Here is a 20,879-nt window from a genome sequence, read left to right as displayed (position 1 = left end):
CAAGCTTCCCAGTTTTTTGTAAAAAATTTTTTTAAAGGGAAAGAAGCCCTTTCTAGAAACCTTTATGATAGGAGCATCTAACCTAAGTGGTCTATTGCAGGTAGAAGCTACGGCAAAGGGATACTTTCTCTTAACCTCCCATGGGGGGGGGGGGGGGGGGGACATTTTTATCTCATTTCTTTCATTCCTCATCCATTAGGGAAACATTCTTTAGCACTGACAACACTATTGGCCCCTCTCTAGTCCATCAAACATGTCATGCGCAGAGTAAGGCTCTACTGATTCCTCCACATTCATAGTATATAATGGCCTGTTAAATGGCCTTTTACATCACACCCAGCCACAACAGGAACTCCGAAGATGGCCAGATGCCCCAATTCCGGTTCTCGGAGGCAGAGACTGGAAGTAACATCAAACATTTGTGGGAACACACAGCATCTGCATGCAAAGCTGCCAGCTGTCTCCCTGCAACCATCAAGCAACTATGGCTATCTACTAGAACACCTTCCATGACTGTTAGAGCCAGAAGGGAGCCTCAGAACACAGCTTGCCGCTTACATTTTACAGGCAAGAGGACAGGACTTGACTGCTCAGCAGTAGGATTAAAACTTTCTGGGGACATCCTCTCCTGTGATTCTCTAGCCCATCAGGAAGCCTCAACAATGCAACAAGTCCAAAAAAGAAAAATGCAGGACCAAATCTGTCTTGGTCTGGGCTCCCCTTGGGACAGGAAATCAATGAAGGGGAGTGTAATCTTTGGGTTTCCTGTTCCCTGGAATGGGATCTCTCTTCCCCATGATGCTGTTGTGGTGAGGAGGAAAAAAAAAAAAAAAAAACATGTGTGTGTGTGTGTTTGTTTAAAAAAAAAAAAAAAAAAAAAAAAAAAAAAAAAACTATGACATTGAAGCTACTAGACATTCTTCAAGTAAAATTCCCTAACAGTTAACGACATTAAAAGTGTGCAAAACTGCAAAACTCATTGTAATAGAATGTGTAAGGTCCAGAAGGTCTATCAGCTGACATTTAGGCAACATATAATTTATGGATCATTTTTCTTTTGCTTTTCAGAACAATTGTTAGAATCAAAACACTAACTTCTTGTACTGTTAAAATAGTTTATATCTGCCAAGGGCATAAGGGGATGGAAAACAGACTTCCAGTAAGCGCAAACTACTATACTGAGATTTTTCTGGCACCCAGATGCCAAATTAGCCTTGATAAGACACAAGTGATGGAAACCGTCAATGGGGCAGTCTGTCGTGAAGGACACTCTAGGAGTGGGATTTCTTGTCCTCAAATAATCAAAATACATTTCTCTATGGACGACTAGTCTGTATACCTGTACGGATTAAACGGATGACCCTGTTGGCTTTAGAACTCTGTGTGGGCCTGCATGTGAAGATTTGGATGGTTCAATCCTGTACCTCTTAAAGAACCGCTTCCTATAGCTGCCTTTTCTAGCACCATTATGCTTAAAGAAGAAGAAAGAAAAAAAAAAACAGCACAAACAATGAGCAGCCAGCGAAAGTGGACAATTCCTTATATGTTCAGGATTTACTGCGGCACGCTAAACAAAGGAGCATGTAATAGTTTTGAGATGGTATATGAATCAAGCTGGAAGTAGATTCAGGTTTAAATATTCACTATCCACCGCTTTTAATACATACGCACAACAAAATAACCCTCAAACATCTGTTAGCTGAATAAAATTTTTATCTGTTGCCACAATGGCTGTGAAGAGGCAGGAGGTGAACCTTGTATTTCACAAAGCACACAGTTAACTTCAGTTGGAGAGGGAAATAAAATAAAATTGGGAATAAAACTACGTATACACAGCTCCACTTAAAGAGGGGGAGGGGGTAACAAAGAAAAAAACAAAAAAAAGCTGGAATAAAATGGGAAAGTGCCATCTTTATTTATCCTAATTTTAAGATTTAAATGTCCTTTTGACACGAAAAGGATATTTACATAACAATGCTACGTAACCTTTTCTTAAATTTTACTGTTTTTTTTCCTCTTTTTATTTCACTGGACAGCAGTGCCAAAAACCCTGTGGGGCAAAACAATATTGGTCAAGGAAAGAAAATAATTGCTCCTATGGTAGGCTGACAATGCCATTTAAAAAGGTCCTTTCAGTTTATTCAAGTTTGTCTTTTCTGTGGTTTTAATTCCCTCGATTAAAAAAAAAAAAAAAAAAAAAAAAATGAAAAAAAAATTAAGGAAAATATTCAGACTTTTGTAATCTGTGTAATCTGATCTTCATCAAAAGGTTCATTCTCTGGGTCAGAGTCAGTGGTGTCAGAATATCGGTAATGATCAGGTTCATTGTCACTAACATCCGGTGTCACAGAAGTGGAGCTGCTAGCCTCTGAATTTGAAGATTCTTCTACTGTTTTTGTGAAAAATAGCTTCACCTGAAATAAAAATAAAAATATGTAAATGCTGTAAATACAACCTACCTATTAACCCCTAAACTATACAGGACGTAAATGTATGTCCTGGTGTGGTGGTATTTAACGCACAGTTACGTCCTGTACATTACAGTGAGCATTGGAGCGATGCTCTGATCATGCGTGGCAGTTCCCGGCTGCTGATAGCAACCAGGGACCCGTCGATAATGGCAGACATCAGCTATCGCGCGGATGTCTGCCATTAACCCCTCAGATGCAGTGACCAACACAGATCACAGCATGTGCGGTAGTGCTGTCAGAAAAATGCATGATCTGATCACCCACAGCGATCCGATCATCTGTAATGGCCAACGTAGTTCCCCTCACCTGCCTCCGTCAGTTTCCCCGGCGTTTTCTGCTCTGGTCTGAGATCGAGCAGACCAGAGCAGAAGATAGCCGATAATACTGATCAGTGCTATGCCCTACGCACAGCAATAAATAGTATTAGCAATCAAATGATTGCTATAAATAGTCCCCTATGGGGACTATTAAAGGAGGAGATCTGTAGTGCTCTGAACTTTATATCCTATCTGAAGGATAGGGGATAGTTTTAGATCACGGGGGGGTCCGAGCGCTGGGCCCCCCCGCGATCTCCTGTACGGGGCCGCATCAATGTACAGGAAAGGGGGCACGCCCCTCCATGTAGCTCTATGAGATTCATGGAGGGGCGTGCCGGCTGCCACGTCACGCAGGGATGGAACGGCACCTTTCCTATACATTGCCGCGGCCCCATACAGGAGATAACTTAAAGAATATCCACAGATTATCTGTATCGGCCCAAAATTTAATTTTTATTTTTTTTAAATAGTCGATCCCTACTGGGGACCCCACTACTCTTTGTATAGGGGATAAGATGTCTAGGGGCAGAGTACCCCTTTAATGACAGAGGGTCCCTAACTGCCTCTGTGCCATCTATTTGGAGCTCCAAGTGTGCAAGCAGCCTCGGCACCTGTACAAGTGGAGTGCCAATAACTATTCAAATGCTGTGTTTGCAATCGAAAGATTGTATGTAATTGTTCCCTATGGGGACTAAAAAAAATAATTTTTCAGTGTTAATATACATAAGCCCTCCCCTTAAATAAAAAAATAAATAAAAAAGTTCTAAATTTTTTTTCAAATAAAATAAAGGTAAAAGGATATTTGGTATCCTCGTGTGAAAAATTTCCAATCTTAAAATCGAATTAATGAAACCGTATGATGAATGGCACAGTTAAAAAAGGAAATCCAAAACTCTGGAATTGCCGATTTTTGCTCACTTCATATCATGTACCAGCCCCATATACCAAAAAAATAAAATAAATGAAAGCTTTATATGGGACAATTTTAAACATACTAATTTTCTTACAAAGTAACTTTTTTTAAAGTACATTATTATACTAGAGTATAAACCGACCCAAATATAAGTTTGAGGCCCCTAATGTCACCACAAAAACCTGAGAAAATGTATCCCCCCCACCACATCATCCAGACGACCCCCACCGTCATCATCCAAATCCACAACCCCATCATCCAAAGCCCCACCCCCATCCAAACCCCCCTTCATAATCCAAATCCCCCTTCATCATCCCCCCCCCAATTACCCTGATGAACCCCCCCCCCTTCAATCATCCAGACCCATCCCCCACGTCATCACCCCCAGTCAATATCCCCTGTCCTCATCCAGCCTGCCCCTTCCATCATCATACAGGCGCCCCTCGTTCTCTACTCACCTCCCCAGTTCTCCCAGTCCTGTTGCCTAGTAGCTGCAGGGACCGTCCACATTCCGGTAGGGAGGGTGAGCTGGCCTGGGCTATCCATCTTCACCAGGAGGCCCACTTTTCGGCAACGGGCTGGCCCCAGACTAGTGACGCTGCATTGACGCCACCACGCAGGGACACCCAACGTCACAGATATCTGCTGCGCACGGACGTCAATACAGAGTCACTAATCCGAGGCCAGCCCGGAGCGGAGAAGGGGGCCTCCCGGTGAAGATGGACAGCCCGATCAGACTGACCCTCCCCACCGGAACGCGGACGGTCCTTGCAGTGAAGATGAACTGGACGACCTGGCGCAAAAATCATGCTCAAAAACTCTGCTTATACTTGAGTATATACGTTAGTTTACAAAAAAAAAATAAATAAAAAATTATATATAATATAAATATATATATATATATATATACATACATACATAAATAGGGTATCCTTGTATTAATAATGACCTATAGAATAAAGATAACATGTCATTTTTACCAAAAGGCACACTGCGTTAAAACCCAAAGTTACAAAATAATTGGTTTTTCTATTTCTTTAATTTGGTCCCCCTTTTTTTTTTTTTTTTTTAACCTTGCCATAGATTTTGCGGTCCCACATAAAACCAAGCCCTCATATGGGTCTGTAGACAGAAAATTAACAGGCTGTTAAACATGTAGGAAAACAAATGGAAAACAGCAAAAATTCCTGCAGTTATACAGGTGCAAGGAGGACCCCGGTTCTTTTGATCCCAAACATACACTTCTCAGCTATCCTGTGGATAGGTGATACATTGATGTTGAGATATTATCCCAGGATTTAGTCTTCAAGATCCTTATTTACAGCACAACTTTCATTTCTTATAATACCTCATAAACCTCCCTCACAAGAAAAAATTATGAAGTGGGCTGTTCTTTAGATAACCCCTGACTTAGCAAGATTTTAAAAAATAAAAAAAAATTAAATGCCAACAAATGGAAAGCATGAAGAATTGAATGGCGACTTACTTTGAAGTTTGGAGAGAAGTATCTGTTGGCCTTGTCTTTGTTAGCTTTATCTAGGTCGTTTTTTGTTAATGTGAGGGTAAGATACTCCTTGTCATTGTCTGAACGTTCTGTACTGTATATACCATCAAGTTCTTGTTCTCCAACTAATGATCCATTCTCTACTTTTTCTGAATATTCATCAGGACCAGGTACGAAGAACGTGTTTACCCAAAAATGAAACATTTTCTCCTAATAAAAAAAAACAAAGGAATAGGGGAAAAAAAATGAATTACATAGCAGCAAATGCAAGCAAATAATGAGCAAATATGGTGGGATTCTAGCTACTGAGCTTGGAATGACACTAGCAGTATAAGGGTATGTTCACACAGCAAAATGTCCATGTGGAATTCCGTCAGAATTTTCTGCATGGATATTACGCTGCAGCAGAGTCCCATTGATTTCAAAGGGATTCTGCTGCCTTGTGCACACAGTGGCATTTCAACTGCAAATGTTTCTGACACAGAAATAACTATTCCGGCATCCACAGAAAGAATAGACATGTCTATTCTTTCTGTGGAATTTGCTCGGAATAGTATTGCCGCCTATGAGCCGGCGCATTTTTGAGTGGTCCTAGCGCCCACCGGAACCTGCAAATGTGCAGAATGTCCGCCTGAGTTTCAGGCCGGACATTCTGAATATTGGGGGAGATTTATCAAAACCTGTCCAGAGGAAAAATTGCTGAGTTTCCCATAGCAACCAATCAGATCGCTTCTTTCATTTTTTGAAGAGGCCTCTGAAAAATGATAGAAAATAAAAAATCTCCCCCAATTGTGTTTATGAGTAATAGGTAGCAGACACTCAGCAGATTAAAATGAAAGCATCACACAATATGAGCCACTGTGTCAGAAAATAAGCACTCACCAACTGGTTTACTTAGGACTTCTAACTATAGCCATTACTTAAAGCTATCGGGAACTCTTCCCCATGTAGAGACAAAACGTTGGGAAAGTTAGGGTATATTTATTAAAGGGGTACTCCGGTGGAAAACTTTTTTATATTAATTGGCTCCAGATTTCTAAATTACTTCTATAAAAAAAATAAAAAAAAATATCTAACTCCTTCCAGTACTTATCAGCTGCTGTATTCTCCAGAGGAAGTTGTGTAGTTCTTTTCAGTCTGACCACAGTGCTCTCTGCTGACACCTCTGCATAGAATAGGAGCAAATCCCCATAGAAAACCTATCCTGCTCCAGACAGTTCCTGGTATTTTAGGTTTACGCCATTGACCACATGAACATTTTAATAGTTTAGACATTTATACATGTGGTAATGCCCCATATGTTTATTTAAAAAATGGGAAAAAGGAGTAACTCAAGCTTTTAATAAGAAAGGGGCTTATTCACATTTATTAACTATATAATCCAACACATGATCACCTAAAACTTTCTTATAGCTAACAAAAATCTCTCTGCAGTCAATTTGTCCACATAAAACTATTTTGTTGGGAGGTAGTTATATGACCTAAAAAAGATTAAAAGGTCATCAGAAGAATTCAGTCGTGAGTCGGAGGTCACCTTTAGCTCAGACTTGGATCCATTTCATAGCATGTGCTTTTAAGCAGGTGGCATGTAAATATTTAATTCCTGACCAAAAATAACTGATAAACATAATGACACCCTCTATTTACAGGTGGCCGGATTCACATTAAACTAAACTTTACTTGTAGCATTCCTGTTAGGAACAGCTGCAAGCTACCAGAGCATGATGGGAGTTGTAGTTTTCCAAAACCTGGAAGTCACAGATTGCAGACCACTATTACTGACCAAAAAAATGGCCAATCAGGTGAAGGTTTACTTATTTCCAGTTCAGCCAAAAATGCAGCTGGAAGTGTTGCACCCCCCCAGTAAGGCAAACTACATACAGATTACACGTGTGGCAGATATAATGGGAACTTCAGTGACATATTGCATTACAGGGGATTTAGCAAAACTAAAGTAAATGAAAACACTAAGTCCATGCCATCCAACCGTTTCCATTGAATAATATTGGCAGTACCCTCATAGAAAAGCAAAACCTAGAATTAGAGAGAACTTGTGACCATGATCGCAAACGTTAGGGGCATGAATGTTTTGTAAGGACACCTTGAAAATAAAAACGTAAAATCAAATATAAGTAACATTTTTGCTCAAAAATGTAGTCAACGCACCATGATCAACTGGTATGTCATGATGGAGGTATGGGGAGGGCTTAAAGTTGTTTAAGACATGCGGTGCATTGAGCGAACTTAGCTCCGTGCCGAATGACTAGCGATGCGGAAGCTCGTGAAATCAAGGCCACACCCCCTCAATGCAAGTCTATGGGAGTGGCCGTTATGTCAGAAGAGGACAATTTTAAGCATACTATTTTTAGTACAAAAAAAATAAAGTTTTTTTTTTTTTTAAGTAGTTAAAATAAAACCTAGGTAACTTAGATATTGTTATAATCGTATGGATCGGAAGCCTCAAATTTAAAAATTATTTGTATTCTTATTTTTCCCCTCAAATATCTTTCTTTCTCTACATTTTGTGTAATGAGAAAAAGAGGATGAGAAGGAAAAAAATTTAAAGTGTAGAAATAATAAAAATTCCTGCACACTTAAGGGGTGAAGCATCTAGATGTCACTGTCAATGGTGACAGCATCATTTAGCTAGCAAATGACCAGCACTTCTAGAGTTCATCAGGTTTCCCACAACACGATTGCTACGGTTGCGATCTGTTACCAGGCTAACATAGGCCTTCTAAAGGCTTCCATAACTGCCATGGTAAGACATCTACATACATACCGTATTTTTCGCCATATAAGACGCACTTTTTCTTCCCCAAAACAGGGGGGGGTGGAGTTGGTGCGTCTTATACGGCAAATACCTGCGGCCATCAATGGCCAGGACCCGCCGCTAATACAGGACATCACCGATCACGGTGATGCCCTGTATTAACCCTTCAGGCGTGGCGATCAAAGCTGACCGCCGCGTCTTAAACTAAAACAACACTAACAGGCTGCTCAGTCAGGCTGTTCGGGACCGCCGCGGTGAAATCGCGGCTTCGAGAACAGCTTCCAGGACACCGGGAGGGACCTTAACTGCCTCCTCGGTGTCTTCTCCGTGCCGGGATCCCCTGCGCTCTCCTTCGAAGTCATCACGCACGCCTTCATCCAATAGGAGCGGCGTGCTTAGCGAAGTGATGACGGCGACTGAAAGCGTGGATGCCGGGGGAAGAACAAGTCCGGAGCGTTGGGGACACCACGGGGACAGCGATGGAGCGACATCCAGGGCAGCGGTAACGGGTCCAGAGCAGTGGGGACACGTGAGTATTACCTCCTATCCAGTGGTCTTCAACCTGCGGACCTCAAGATGTGGCAAAACTAAACTCCCAGCATGCCCGGACAGCCAACGGCTGTCCGGGCATGCTGGGAGTTGTAGTTTTGCAACATCTGGAGGTCGGCAGGTTGAAGACCACTGTTGGGTTCAGAATCTTTATGTTTTTAGATTTTGCACCTATAAATTGGGTGCGTCTTATACACTGGTGCCTCCTATAGGGCGAAAAATACGGTACTTAAATAGACTGAACATGGGATTAAAGATCACACAGTAAAGTCACCTGGAGGAATAAAAATTCTTAAAGGGGGGGGGGGATGTAAAAAAAAGTCTCCCTCAATGTTACCAGCTCGGGGCGTCTCCCTAGAATATCTGACGCTTACAGCTTTGATTGGATAGTCTCATCTGTGTAGGGACTCTCCCAAATGAGAACACTCAGTTGGATATTTAGTCATACATTTCTAGCACGTAGTATTTACTAAAAGGGGACCTTTCTTAACCTCTCGACATACTTAAGATTACACTGCAGAGTACACTACAACATAAATTTCCCAGTTTCCTGTGTATTAGACACTTTGCTTCCTCACTATGTGCTAATGACATGCTGTCGTAAAACAGTGCTTCTCAACCTTTTTCACAACTGTACTCCCAAAGGGTTAAAGTATGGCCACGGGTACCATTTGCGCGGAACTTACACATGAGGGGTACCCGTGGACAAAGTAATAAAAGTACCTAATTTCATAAAGATGTGTGCTTACTTTATAATGTGATACTTAATCCCCTTGTGCAATTCTCCATCCCTCTGATCCCTTTTGCCATTTTTTCTCCCCCCCCCCCCCAATCCGATCTCCCTGAGCCAATATGAGATACGTACAATAACATCCTCCCTCCCATACTGCAGTAATACACTTAGTATAACATGCTTACCAGGCCTGTGTCTATTCCATTCTGCAGGAGTCGCACTGACGGATGAGATCCTTCTGCGCTGTGCCGGCATCTCCGCGCAACGTCAGGAACGTCAAGACTAGCAGCAACTGCAGCTCACGTAAAGTGGCCACGGCACAATATAGTGAGCTGCCATGTCGTCCAATCCCCACTCTGCGCTGTCAAATACTGGCCAATGCAATTCCAGGATTGGCTGGCAAATTGCCGTACCCCCGCACAACCCATGGCGTACCCCTAGGGGTACGCGTACCACTGGTTGAGAACCCCTGTCGTAAAAGATCCTATCCCCCTTGCTGACACTCTTAAGCTCTTTGCAGTGTGCTGCTCTGTGATAGGTTCTCTTTAAAAGGAAAATGCATTTCAAGAGTACAGTGCAGACCAATTGCATTTTTTGTATTTCCCATCTTCCTGGTAACAGTTTATAAAAAGGGCTCAAAGAGTACGGAGAAAAAGTTAAAAAAGGGGGTAAGCCATGTGGGGGGGGGGGGGGGGGTGTTAGAAGAATTCCCATTCTACAGAAAAAATTTAAAAATTCTACTTACCTCCAGCACTCCCGTAGTACCTTAGGAGGTACTGGAGGTGTGAAGAGGTTTATTTTATTTTTTTTAATATAATGTAGAATGAGCATTGCTTCTAAGCCTCATACTCTTACACTGTGGAGCGTGCCAGAAAAAAAAACTAAAAAATGGTGTCTCAAGGAGCGCAACAGTAAACCAGTAGTTTTCCAAAAGGCAATTAGGTTTTATTGACCCAAAATAAAATTCTCTTTTTGGGGGGCGTGCTCATTTTTTAAGTTTTTTCTGGCACACTATAACGACCCCACTGTCAAACCGTTAGGCGTAATTGGAAGTGACTCGCTGCTGCATGGTATCCAGTATATCATTTCACTTCTCCCCGAAGAGGGATTGATGCGCTATTTATGGAGTTGTGGCTACACCGCAACCCACCTAGGTGAGCGGCTCTATTGCTAATTGGTATTTTTATCATCTTCGGTGACCTTATTACCGCCTGTGTGTCTTTTCTGTTGCCTATGCATTCCATACACTGTACATACTCACAGTGTAGGCATAGGTTGATGGGGAAAGTGGTTTTACAGTAGGCATTGTTGAACCAGATAAACAAAAGTAAAACAAATTCACAAACCTTCTTCATCATCTTGTTCTGTTTGTGGAAAAACTCAACCTTTATGTCCCCACAAACAGGAAGAGCCTGCGGGAAATCAAAATACATGTACTTCTCCTCACGTCTTGTAGGTCCTGTGGAGGATGTAAATATCTTAACCTTCAGTTGGTAGATGACAAATTGGGGATCTACGGAAGGAACAGTATAAATGTAAAAAAAGGAAAATTTAGGGAAATAATCACATCTTATGATTGCTATAAAAAGCAACAAAGCATCTTAAACCATTTACTTCATGAGCACAGCATTTAAAAGGGTTACTGTCCATCACATTGTCCAGACATGTCAAGAGTTTAGATCACACTGGGTCTTTAGTCCCATGACCCACTGTGATTCAAAGTTATAGCTCATGTACTCATTTATAGTCTATGGATTGAGACCCAGTGCGATCAAAACTTTGGACATGTTTGGATGACATTTCAAAAGTTTATGTAAATAATAATATCGCTTTAAACAGTGACACGTTTAACCAAAATTTGGGGTGCAAGTACTGACACTGCACCAATAGCTAAAGTGAAGTGGTAGAAATGCAAAGCAGAGCACTGTGCCCCTTTGTTTCAGCATCATATCAGCTACGCTCAGTCTTCTTGGAATATAAAGCAAGCAGTGCACAGGCTTATATAGAGTGTACAGACTCCAAACACAACTTCCTCCGCTCTACAAATCAGAACTGTGGGGGCATAGAACTGACCTGAATGTTGCTGGACCCTTGGTTTGGAGATTAAGGGTAGGGTCACACGTTTCGTATATTGCTTATGTGTATTTTTCTACCCTGTGAAGTCAATGGGTAGAAAAATCAGCTGCAGAAAATATGCAGCAAAATAAGACACCAAAAAGTGGAACTGTGCTTTAAAAAAAAAAAAAAAAAAAAAAAAAACATGCATGGTTTTGTTATGGCATGGTATTTAAGAGATTAAGGACACATCAATGTGATCGGTGATGTCGGTCATTTACTGAGTGGCGGCTGCTGATAGCAGTCGTCACTCACTGCCTATGCAGCAAAAGCAGCTCCTGCACTTGCTTTATAGACTCAAGGCCGTATGCAACATACATGTACATTCGTGTGCCAAGGATCCGGCAGCAATGTACATGTTCATCATATGTCCTTTAGGGATTAAACCCTTAGATCAGTGTTTGCCAACCAGGGTGCCCCCAGCTGTTGCAACACTACAACTCCCATCATGACCGGACAGACAAAGGCTGTCCGGACATGCTTGGAGTTGTAGTTTTGCAACAGCTGGAAGCACCCTTGTTAGGAAACAATGAGCTAGATAATATAATATATTGGTTTATGCTGGTAAAGATTACTGCGTTTGTAGTCTAACAAATCTGTCACAATATACCACTACCTAATATCACTACCTAATCTGCCACAATATATCACTATATACCACTACCTAATCTGCCACAATATACCACTACCTAATATCACTACCTAATCTGCCACAATATATCACTATATACCACTACCTAATCTGTCACAATATACCACTACCTAATATCACTACCTAATCTGCCACAATATGTCACTATATACCACAATATATCACTATATACCACTACCTAATCTGCCACAATATATATCACTATATACCACTACCTAATATCACTACCTAATCTGCCACAATATATCACTATATACCACTACCTAATCTGCCACAATATATATCCCTATATACCACTACCTAATATCACTACCTAATCTGCCACAATATATCACTATATACCACTACCTAATCAGCCACAATATATCACTATATACCTCTACCTAATATCACTACCTAATCTGCCACAATATATCACTATATACCTCTACCTAATATCACTACCTAATCTGCCACAATATATCACTATATACCACTACCTAATCTGCCACAATATATATCACTATATACCACTACCTAATATCACTACCTAATCTGCCACAATATATATCACTATATACCACTACCTAATATCACTACCTAATCTGCCACAATAGATCACTATATACCACTACCTAATCTGCCACAATATATCACTATATACAATATATAAAGAAAGAAGACATTCACCAGGCACTGCAGTACTGCCAACAACAGCATATACGGGAGGAGACCACACCTGTAATGAATGGACCGCTGCTATCAAGACTCTTGTAGCCGGGGGTGCTCACTATAAAATGCAAGCTAAGGGCAACCAATTGTAGAAGTAGCAGAAATAAGTGGCACTCACCCCAAGAATGACTTTTGAAATACAGGAACAGGATTTTATTCCAGGTAGCAGCGTACAGGGAACAGAGAGTCTTCAAGCGGGGAGGACAAAGACCGTAGCCACGGTCAGAAGCGGGGGCACACCACTGAGCAACAACTAGTTTCACGTCATGCCTCAGTGGTGTGCCCCCGCTTCTGACCGTGGCTACGGTCTTTGTCCTCCCCCCTTGAAGACTCTGTTACCTGTACGCTGCTACCTGGAATAAAATCCTGTTCCTGTATTTCAAAAGTCATCCTTGGGGTGAGTGCCACTTATTTCTGCTACTTCTACAATTGATATCACTATATACCACTACCTAATCTGCCACAATATATCACTATATACCACTACCTAATCTGCCACAATATATCACTATATACCACTACCTATAAGCGTTGCACAGGATTACAAAGGTTAACTTCTGCAACTTTCACAATAGAAAAACACTTTCTATGTGTGGGACGATGTGCATAAACCCAAGATAAACAGTTACCCTTAAGTGGGTAATAAACAGAGACAATATTCTGAGGGGGGTTATATGTGAACCATTATAGGTGAGTGAACATTTTAACGCCACCACCAAATAAGCTTTTTGCTTTTGTTTAGGGAAATTGGCACCATGACCATTAGGTCTAAACATGGCTTTACATAATACAGGCATGATGCCAACATAGCCTGAACATGGGACCGTGGGTGGATCGCAGGTAACAGTACAACAGAACCTATTGAATAATCCAATATTCCACCTATCACAAGTTTATATATAATAGCCCTCATTGCCTAATGTCAACTCGACTTTTTGTCGGGTTGTGCGACCAAATTGGTGTTGCATAGCCCATGCGACACAAATTTGGTCGCACAACCCGACAAAATATATCACTCCGAGTGTATGTTAAACCCGTTAAAATGGGCGTGGTTATCACAAAAAGGGGCGTGTTCCCGACAAAAAAAAAAAAAACCACTCGGAGTATGATGAAAAACTCACAGGAAAACCAGTGAATTTTTCTTCACCAAAACCCGACAGCTCTGAGCTGTCGGGAAATGACTCAAAACTGACTAAATCCTACCCCCATCATGGACCAGGGTCTGTTCCATGTTGGGGGTAGTAGTAAAGGGGTTGATCGCATCGGGTCTCGATCCAATCAAACGTTATTAAGGAGGGGAGCGGGCGGCATGGGGGGGGAATGTATAGGTCCCCACAGCTTCTATATTTCTTGCCCCCCGCAGCGCATGTTATATATGCCCCGCACAGCGCATGTTATATATGCCCCCCGCACAGCGCAATCATATGCCCCGCACAGCGCAATCAATAGCTCCCGGTAGCGCTATCATTGACAAGCATTTTATTAGCAGAGCATCTTTCCGGGAAGCCGCTGCACGATGCTCTGCTAACGCTCTGCTCGTCAGTGACAGCGCTGTCACTGTGCGCACTGACGGCGACATCACTCGTCATTGAGCATCGCAGTGCACAGCGCCGGAGCCAGAGGGATCGCGGACCCCGGGAACAGGTATTTTAACACCGGGGATGGGACAGCTGTGGTGTTGTACTCAGGAGGATTGTGTATAGAAGCGAAGTGGGGACCAGATAACACTATATCTGGTCCCCACTTCGCTTCTATACACATATGCCTCTGAAGCGCTATCATTCACAAGCGGAGCATTAGCAGAGCATCGGGCAGCGGCTTCCCGGAGAGATGCTCTGCTAATAAAATGCTTGTCATTGATAGCGCTACCGGGAGCTTATGATTGTGCTGTGCGGGGCATATGATAGCGCTGTGCGGGGGACATGTATACAATTTACCAGGCGACACATTAGTAAATCAGGGAGAAAAATACAGAGTAAATGAAGAAACACTCAGAGATAAACCAGACACTTAGTAAATGAGGGCCAATGTGTTATTTCTAATGTAGCAAGGTCTCCATTATATACTAAAAGATCAGAATGAAACTTGGGAACGGAGCTCAGGGCTCGGTTAGGTCACACTGTTCAGGTGCACAAAACCAAAATGCCTCAAATATTCAGAACAGGAAGGGTGGAGGTGGTGAACCCACAGTACAAAGACACAAAAACCATAATGATGTGCAAAAATGGGACACCAGTGCAAACAGGGTCTGTAGCCTTTAACTACACACAAAAAAAAAAAAAAATAAAAAAATAAAAGCCTGAAAGGGGCTTATTAATACTGTGATTCCTAGGAATCTACAGCTTTCACTTATTCCACAATTCAGAGCATTGCAATGCCAAGAAAGAAACATATAGGAGCTGCACATCCAATCTTACACATGCATTAAGGCAGAACCCCAGCCAAATGACATGACCTTTATACAGCTGCAATGTTAAAATGATAACTTTGCAATGTAATCTTTGCTAGACACCAAGTTTTTCTCAGCTTTTCCTCCAGGCAGGAAGTCCCATAGTTCTTAGCACACATGACTGTCTGGCACCAGTTTGCCGGGTTCTGACATTTCACTTGTTACCATCACACTCCCTTCTCAGCCAGCCAAGAGCACTTCAGTGTGTCCCTGATTGGCTGAGGCACACATGCCACCTTTATCTATATTCACTGCTTCTCTAACTATGTGACCTGCTCAGCCCGCTGAAGAAAGCTCATCCAATAGCTTAGAGGAAACTAGCACAGGGAGTGATGGTTTTTGTAATTTTCTGCACCTATCATTTAAGTTTTTATTTTTACCACTTTTGGACAGACATCTTTAACATTTTCTCAGAGTTTAACTTCCCAAACACTAAATAGTGCAAAAAAAAATAAAAATACGTGCAAAAGTGTGTGACAGCCATTCTAATATCACACCACAAAACCAATGTGAGGCGCAGGGTGGGGGGCTGTATGTGTTATATGTATGTGCATATATTGCTGCAGTTGTCATAAATAGAGTATGTTGTGGTTAAGGAGCTAAGGCCCCTTTCACACTACAAAATTCTCAGTTTTTAAACATCCGTATGAAGTCCCGTCTGAAAAACAGCTGAAAACGGCAGTAACAAAATCCTATACGTCCGTTAGAAAATCCCATTATAGTCTATGGGATTTTCTAACATCCGTTTTAATCCGTTATTGATAAGGGATGTTATTTTGTGACGGAAGATAGTAACGGAAGAAATAGTTCATGCACTATTTCTTTCGTCACAAAATAACGGCCGTTATCAATAACGGATTAAAACTGATATTAAAAAAATCCTATAGACTATAATGGGATTTTCTAACGGACGTATAGGATTTTGTTACTGCCATTTTTCAGCTGTTTTTCAGACGGAACTTCATACGGATGTTTAAAAACGGAGAATTTTGTAGTGTGAAAGGGGCCTAAAAGAAAGCAGTTTTATCAGATTCCACACAGTAGTATAAAGGCTCTGCATGCACCAGCTTGCACAAGGGTCCACAAATAAGTGCCACAGAAATGTCTCCACCACAGAATTTTTCAAATAAAGTCCTGCACTAAGGATTATAAACTAGATAATGGTTCTGACTGGGTAAATATAACCACACTTAAAAGTTTTGTCACTTGTAAAAACTTTTGGCAAGACATCCGATAAATAACAGGAAGTGTTCACAGGGACACCAGACGATATATGCAGCAAAGAGAAAAGAAAAAAAGGGACCAAGCACACTTGTCCCAGACTTTGCAAGATACAACCCTGATGAGAAAGCAATTCACTGACGACATGTCATACTTTGGAACATAACATTTTGAATCTTGCACAGGCGATAAATGCACAATGTGTCATCAGAGAAGTTATAAGGAACCTGCCATCATTTTTTACCATATATAACGTGTGGCAACTTGTTCTATATGGTAAAATCTTCGCTATCCCTGGGAGACGTTACTGCCCGCAGGCATGGTGGAGATATAAAGTTAGAAAGTCTCCCCTGCTGGCCCCGTAAGTATGCTCCTGGGCTGGGAGCAACACTCACCTGGTCCCATCTTTTTCCGCTGTGATCACACCATTGACAGCCTGTGCATGGCCTGAGTCATTACTCTGCTCCGTCTACTTGGGGAGCAGAGCGGTGATGAGGGCTGTCAACCACTGTGAGAGGGATGTGATTACAGTCGGAGATGACAGGACTAGGCGAGTATAGCTCTCCACCCAGAGGGCTACTTATGAGGCCGACAGGGGAGACATTCTAACATAATATTCTCACCATTGTTGCAGGCAGAAACGTCATGACCGGTTCCCTTTAAGGGTATGTTCACACTACTAAGTGCAAAATTGGAAAGGCTCGTCACACTAAACACCAAATAGACCTGAGATGCCCAGCTGACACCTATACCCACAGCATCTGAGAAAAATGCAGATTATGAAGAACCTGAGGCTCGAGGTCTCGGATATTCAGGAAAATAATTTTATTTCCGTAATAAAATTTAAACTGGTATGTACCATATAAAATAGTTTAAAACGTAACTGGTGGCACACAGCGCCCTTGTGTGCCACTAAAGTCAGAAAGAATTGTAAAATAAATCAGTACATACATTAAATAAATAAAAGTGCATATAAAATGTTCAGGATCACCATATATTGAATAAAATCACTCCCACAATGGAAACACGTAGTGTCTAAAAAGCTATTCCTTATGGTTAGCTACAGTTTCTAGTAACAAGGAAGATCGCTCTTTTAGTATTGAATCGCTGTATCAGCTGATATACTACGTTGGTAAGTAGTATGCTTTGCAGCAAGTTTGTGTCAGACATATTCTGAGTCACCAGTTTCAGTGTGCTGAGATAAGCAGTAACTGAATTATAACAGCAAAGGCATGCTGGGACTTCTAGTCATCGAGTGGTATTGTAACTGCTTACCTTACTGGTTCAAGGACGCACTGGTCTTTATACTCCCCACCGGCTCTCTATAGCAAGAGGTAAGCTGCGGGAGACTCGGCCGTCTCCAATTAGTCGCAGCGTGGAGAGATGGGCTCCAGTCGTGTGCCCCCAGTTATGTTTTAAACTATTTTATATGGTACATATCACTGTTTAAATTTTATTACCGAAATAAAACATTTTCCTGAATATCCGAGACCTTGAGCCCCAGATTCTTACTTCATGTTCACACTACGTAATTCCGACAGGATTCCATGAGTGGAATTACGTGTAGTGAACATTAGCATCAGCGTGATGGGTCTTCCGCAAGACCGGTTAACACTGAGGAATTTCAGCGGTGGACAATTCAGATGCTGAAATTGTTCTGCGCAAAGAAATAACATGTTCATTCTTTGCAGAAGCACTGCATAGCAGTCAATGGCGATAGCGAAGTGCCGCACAGTTCTACCACCGGAGGCCAGATTGAATCTCAGCTTGCGGAGATTCCGCAGTGTGAACTTACCCTAACTGTACCACACTGGTCACCAGACAGAGCACTTTTAATAATGTAAGCAACTGAACAGTTAGTGTAATACCTATATTGGAAGCAACAGATATTTTAGGTTCGGAAATCTTATGCCCTTCCAGCAATTGCTGACAAATGTCAAAGTCAAAATTGCTTTGCTCGTATATTACTATGGTGAATGAAATAAGCGTCCACTTCCTGCGAGGAACCACAGTCACATTGCAAGAAAAATATGACAAGAATGTTCACTATTTGACAATGGAAGTCTCATTGAAGCAACAGAGAAAAAAAAAAAAAAACAACAAGATAAACAGGTCATACTTACTGCAAGTTCCTCCACTGAACATTGGAATAGTTTCGAACATCATCTTGTGAAACAGAAGTGCCACTGGTCGGTAATCCAAATTATTTTTTAACAAGTAGCTGTAGTAATATACATAGCGCCTTTGGCTGGGAATTGTCACACCCTAAATATACAGAAGAACAATTTTACCACAATTTTAATCTGAGCAAAGCAATCGTTTTCATATGCAGTATGGGTAATGAAGTGATTATGCCATTAACCTCTTGACGACCCAGGACGTACCGGTGCGCCCCGAGAACTCTCATTTCTATAATGCAGGGCTACGGCGTAGTCCCGCGTCAAAGCGGGTCGCGTCCGACACCTAGCAATGGCCAGGAAAGGTGGCTAATAGCACGCGGCACTGATCGCGGTGCCGCATGCTATTAACCCTTTAGACGATGCATTTAAAGTTGATCGCCGCATCTAAAGTGAAAGTTAATCAGTGCCGGTTAGCTCAGTGGGCTGTTTGGGACAGCTGCAGCAAAATCGTGGCGTCCCAATTTGGGATATGGGATAACAAGGATCAAAGTAAAAGATCAGTGTGTGCAGGGTTATTGTCCTCTATGGGAGCTAACACATTGCAAAAAAAAAAGTGAAAAAAAAGGTCATTTAACCCTTTCCCATTTAACCAAAAACATGTATCGCAGCGTGCGGAAATGTCTGAATTATTAAAATATATTGTTAATTAAACTGCACGGTCAATGGCGTACATGCAAAAAAATTCCAAAGTCCAAAATAGCATATTTTTGGTCACTTTTTATATCATGAAAAAATTAATCAAGTCCAATCAATACAAAAATGGTACCGCTAAAAACTTCAGATCACAGCGCAAAAAATTATCCCTCATACCACTCCACACGCAGAAAAATAAAAAGTTAGGAGTCAGAATATGACCATTTTAAACGTATACATTTTCCTGCATGTAGTTATGATTTCTTCCAGAAGTACGACAAAATCAAACCTATATAAGTAGGGTATCATTTTAAACATATGGACTAGAGATGAGCTTACAATAGTTATCAGCTGCTGAAGTTGAGTTGTTCCTTTCTGTCTGACAACAGTGTTATCTGCCGACACCTGCTTGTCTCAGGAACTGTCCAGAGTTGGAGAAAATCCCCATGGCAAACCTCTAATGCTTCGGACAGTTCCTGAGACAAGCAGAGGTGTCAGCAGAGAGCACTGTTATCAGAAAGATAACAACTCAACTTCAGCAGCTGATAACTACTGGAAGGATTAAGATTTTTTTAATAGAAGTAATTTACAAATCTTTTTAACTTTCTGGAGCCAGTTGATAATTTTTTTTCCCGGAACACCGCTTTAAGTTCTTTCTAGCACATTACTTTAGTCAGTCAACTTTACACAGAATATAATGAATGCAATTTGTCATGAAAACAGGGCCACATGACCCCCTGAAACTTTCCCATCTTTATGAAGGCATTTAATAGATGTTCTAATATGAATCAGTGTCTTAGATCACTCACCTTTTTGTCTCGGGTCCGCACTTCTCCATAAAAATCTAATGCTTCTTGTGCCTTGAGAAACTTTCCTCGATGTAGCAAATAAGCACAGATCATTACTCCTGTACGTCCTTTGCCAGCTTTACAGTGGATTGCTGCTACATTGTCGTTTTCACTTAGCCATTGGTCAAGATCTTCACAAAAAGGTTTGATTAGTTCTAACTGTGGAGGATTGTGGTCTTCAAAAGGGTACTGTGCAACTGCAGAGAGAGCAGGCACATGAACATTTAGCTTCTGTGCAGAGATCCGCAACGTGATCAGATATAATCAGGTTCCTGCAACCCCACTTGAACACTACAGAAACTTCATGCATGCTTTTATCCGAAAAAGAAAAACTTCCATGAAGTAGCATGTCATTTATTGTAGACGGAAATGCTAACAAGTAGCCCTACATATCCGCAGCAGAAACTATAATGCCACCCTGCTGCGCAAATACATGTTAGTTTCATGTGTGGACATATCCATAAAATAAGACTATTCATACTCCCTCCTATTTAAAGGGGTACTCCACTGGAAACACTTTTTTAAATCAACTGGTGCCAGAAAGTTAAACAGAATTGTAATGTACTTCTATTAAAAAATAATCTTAATCCTTCCAGTACTTAGCTGCTGTATGAGCCACAGGAAGTTCTTTTCTTTTTGAGTTTCCTTTCTGTTCTGACCACAGTGCTCTTTGAGGACACCTCTGTCCATATCAGGAACTGTCTAGAGCAGGAGAAGTTTGCTATGGGGATTTACATCTACTCTGGACAGCTCCTAAAATGAACAGAGGTGTCAGCAGAGAGCACTGATCAGACAGAAAGGAAATAAAAA

General features: G+C 41.5%; 1 protein-coding gene across 3 annotated transcripts in view; it reads right to left on the bottom strand.

The window, feature by feature from the left end:
- Positions 1 to 917: 917 nt before the first annotated feature.
- The window catches only part of PTEN (phosphatase and tensin homolog), a 61,940-nt gene continuing 41,978 nt past the window's right edge, over positions 918 to 20,879 (bottom strand). For 2 of the 3 annotated variants that reach the window (XM_056530065.1, XM_056530063.1), the window contains exons 4-8: positions 20,031 to 20,266; positions 18,532 to 18,673; positions 10,607 to 10,773; positions 5,188 to 5,415; positions 918 to 2,414 (exon numbers count right to left, since the gene is read on the bottom strand). In XM_056530065.1, the coding sequence (XP_056386040.1) occupies positions 2,229 to 2,414; positions 5,188 to 5,415; positions 10,607 to 10,773; positions 18,532 to 18,673; positions 20,031 to 20,123 (816 nt within the window). In that variant the 5' untranslated portion in view covers positions 20,124 to 20,266 and the 3' untranslated portion in view covers positions 918 to 2,228. The remainder of the gene's footprint in view (positions 2,415 to 5,187; positions 5,416 to 10,606; positions 10,774 to 18,531; positions 18,674 to 20,030; positions 20,267 to 20,879) is intronic. The other variant, XM_056530062.1, reaches the window with a different exon arrangement.

The sequence above is a fragment of the Hyla sarda genome, chromosome 7 (assembly GCF_029499605.1).
Source record: "Hyla sarda isolate aHylSar1 chromosome 7, aHylSar1.hap1, whole genome shotgun sequence".
Lineage (NCBI taxonomy): Eukaryota > Metazoa > Chordata > Amphibia > Anura > Hylidae > Hyla > Hyla sarda.
This window is presented reverse-complemented; position numbering and strand designations above follow the sequence as displayed.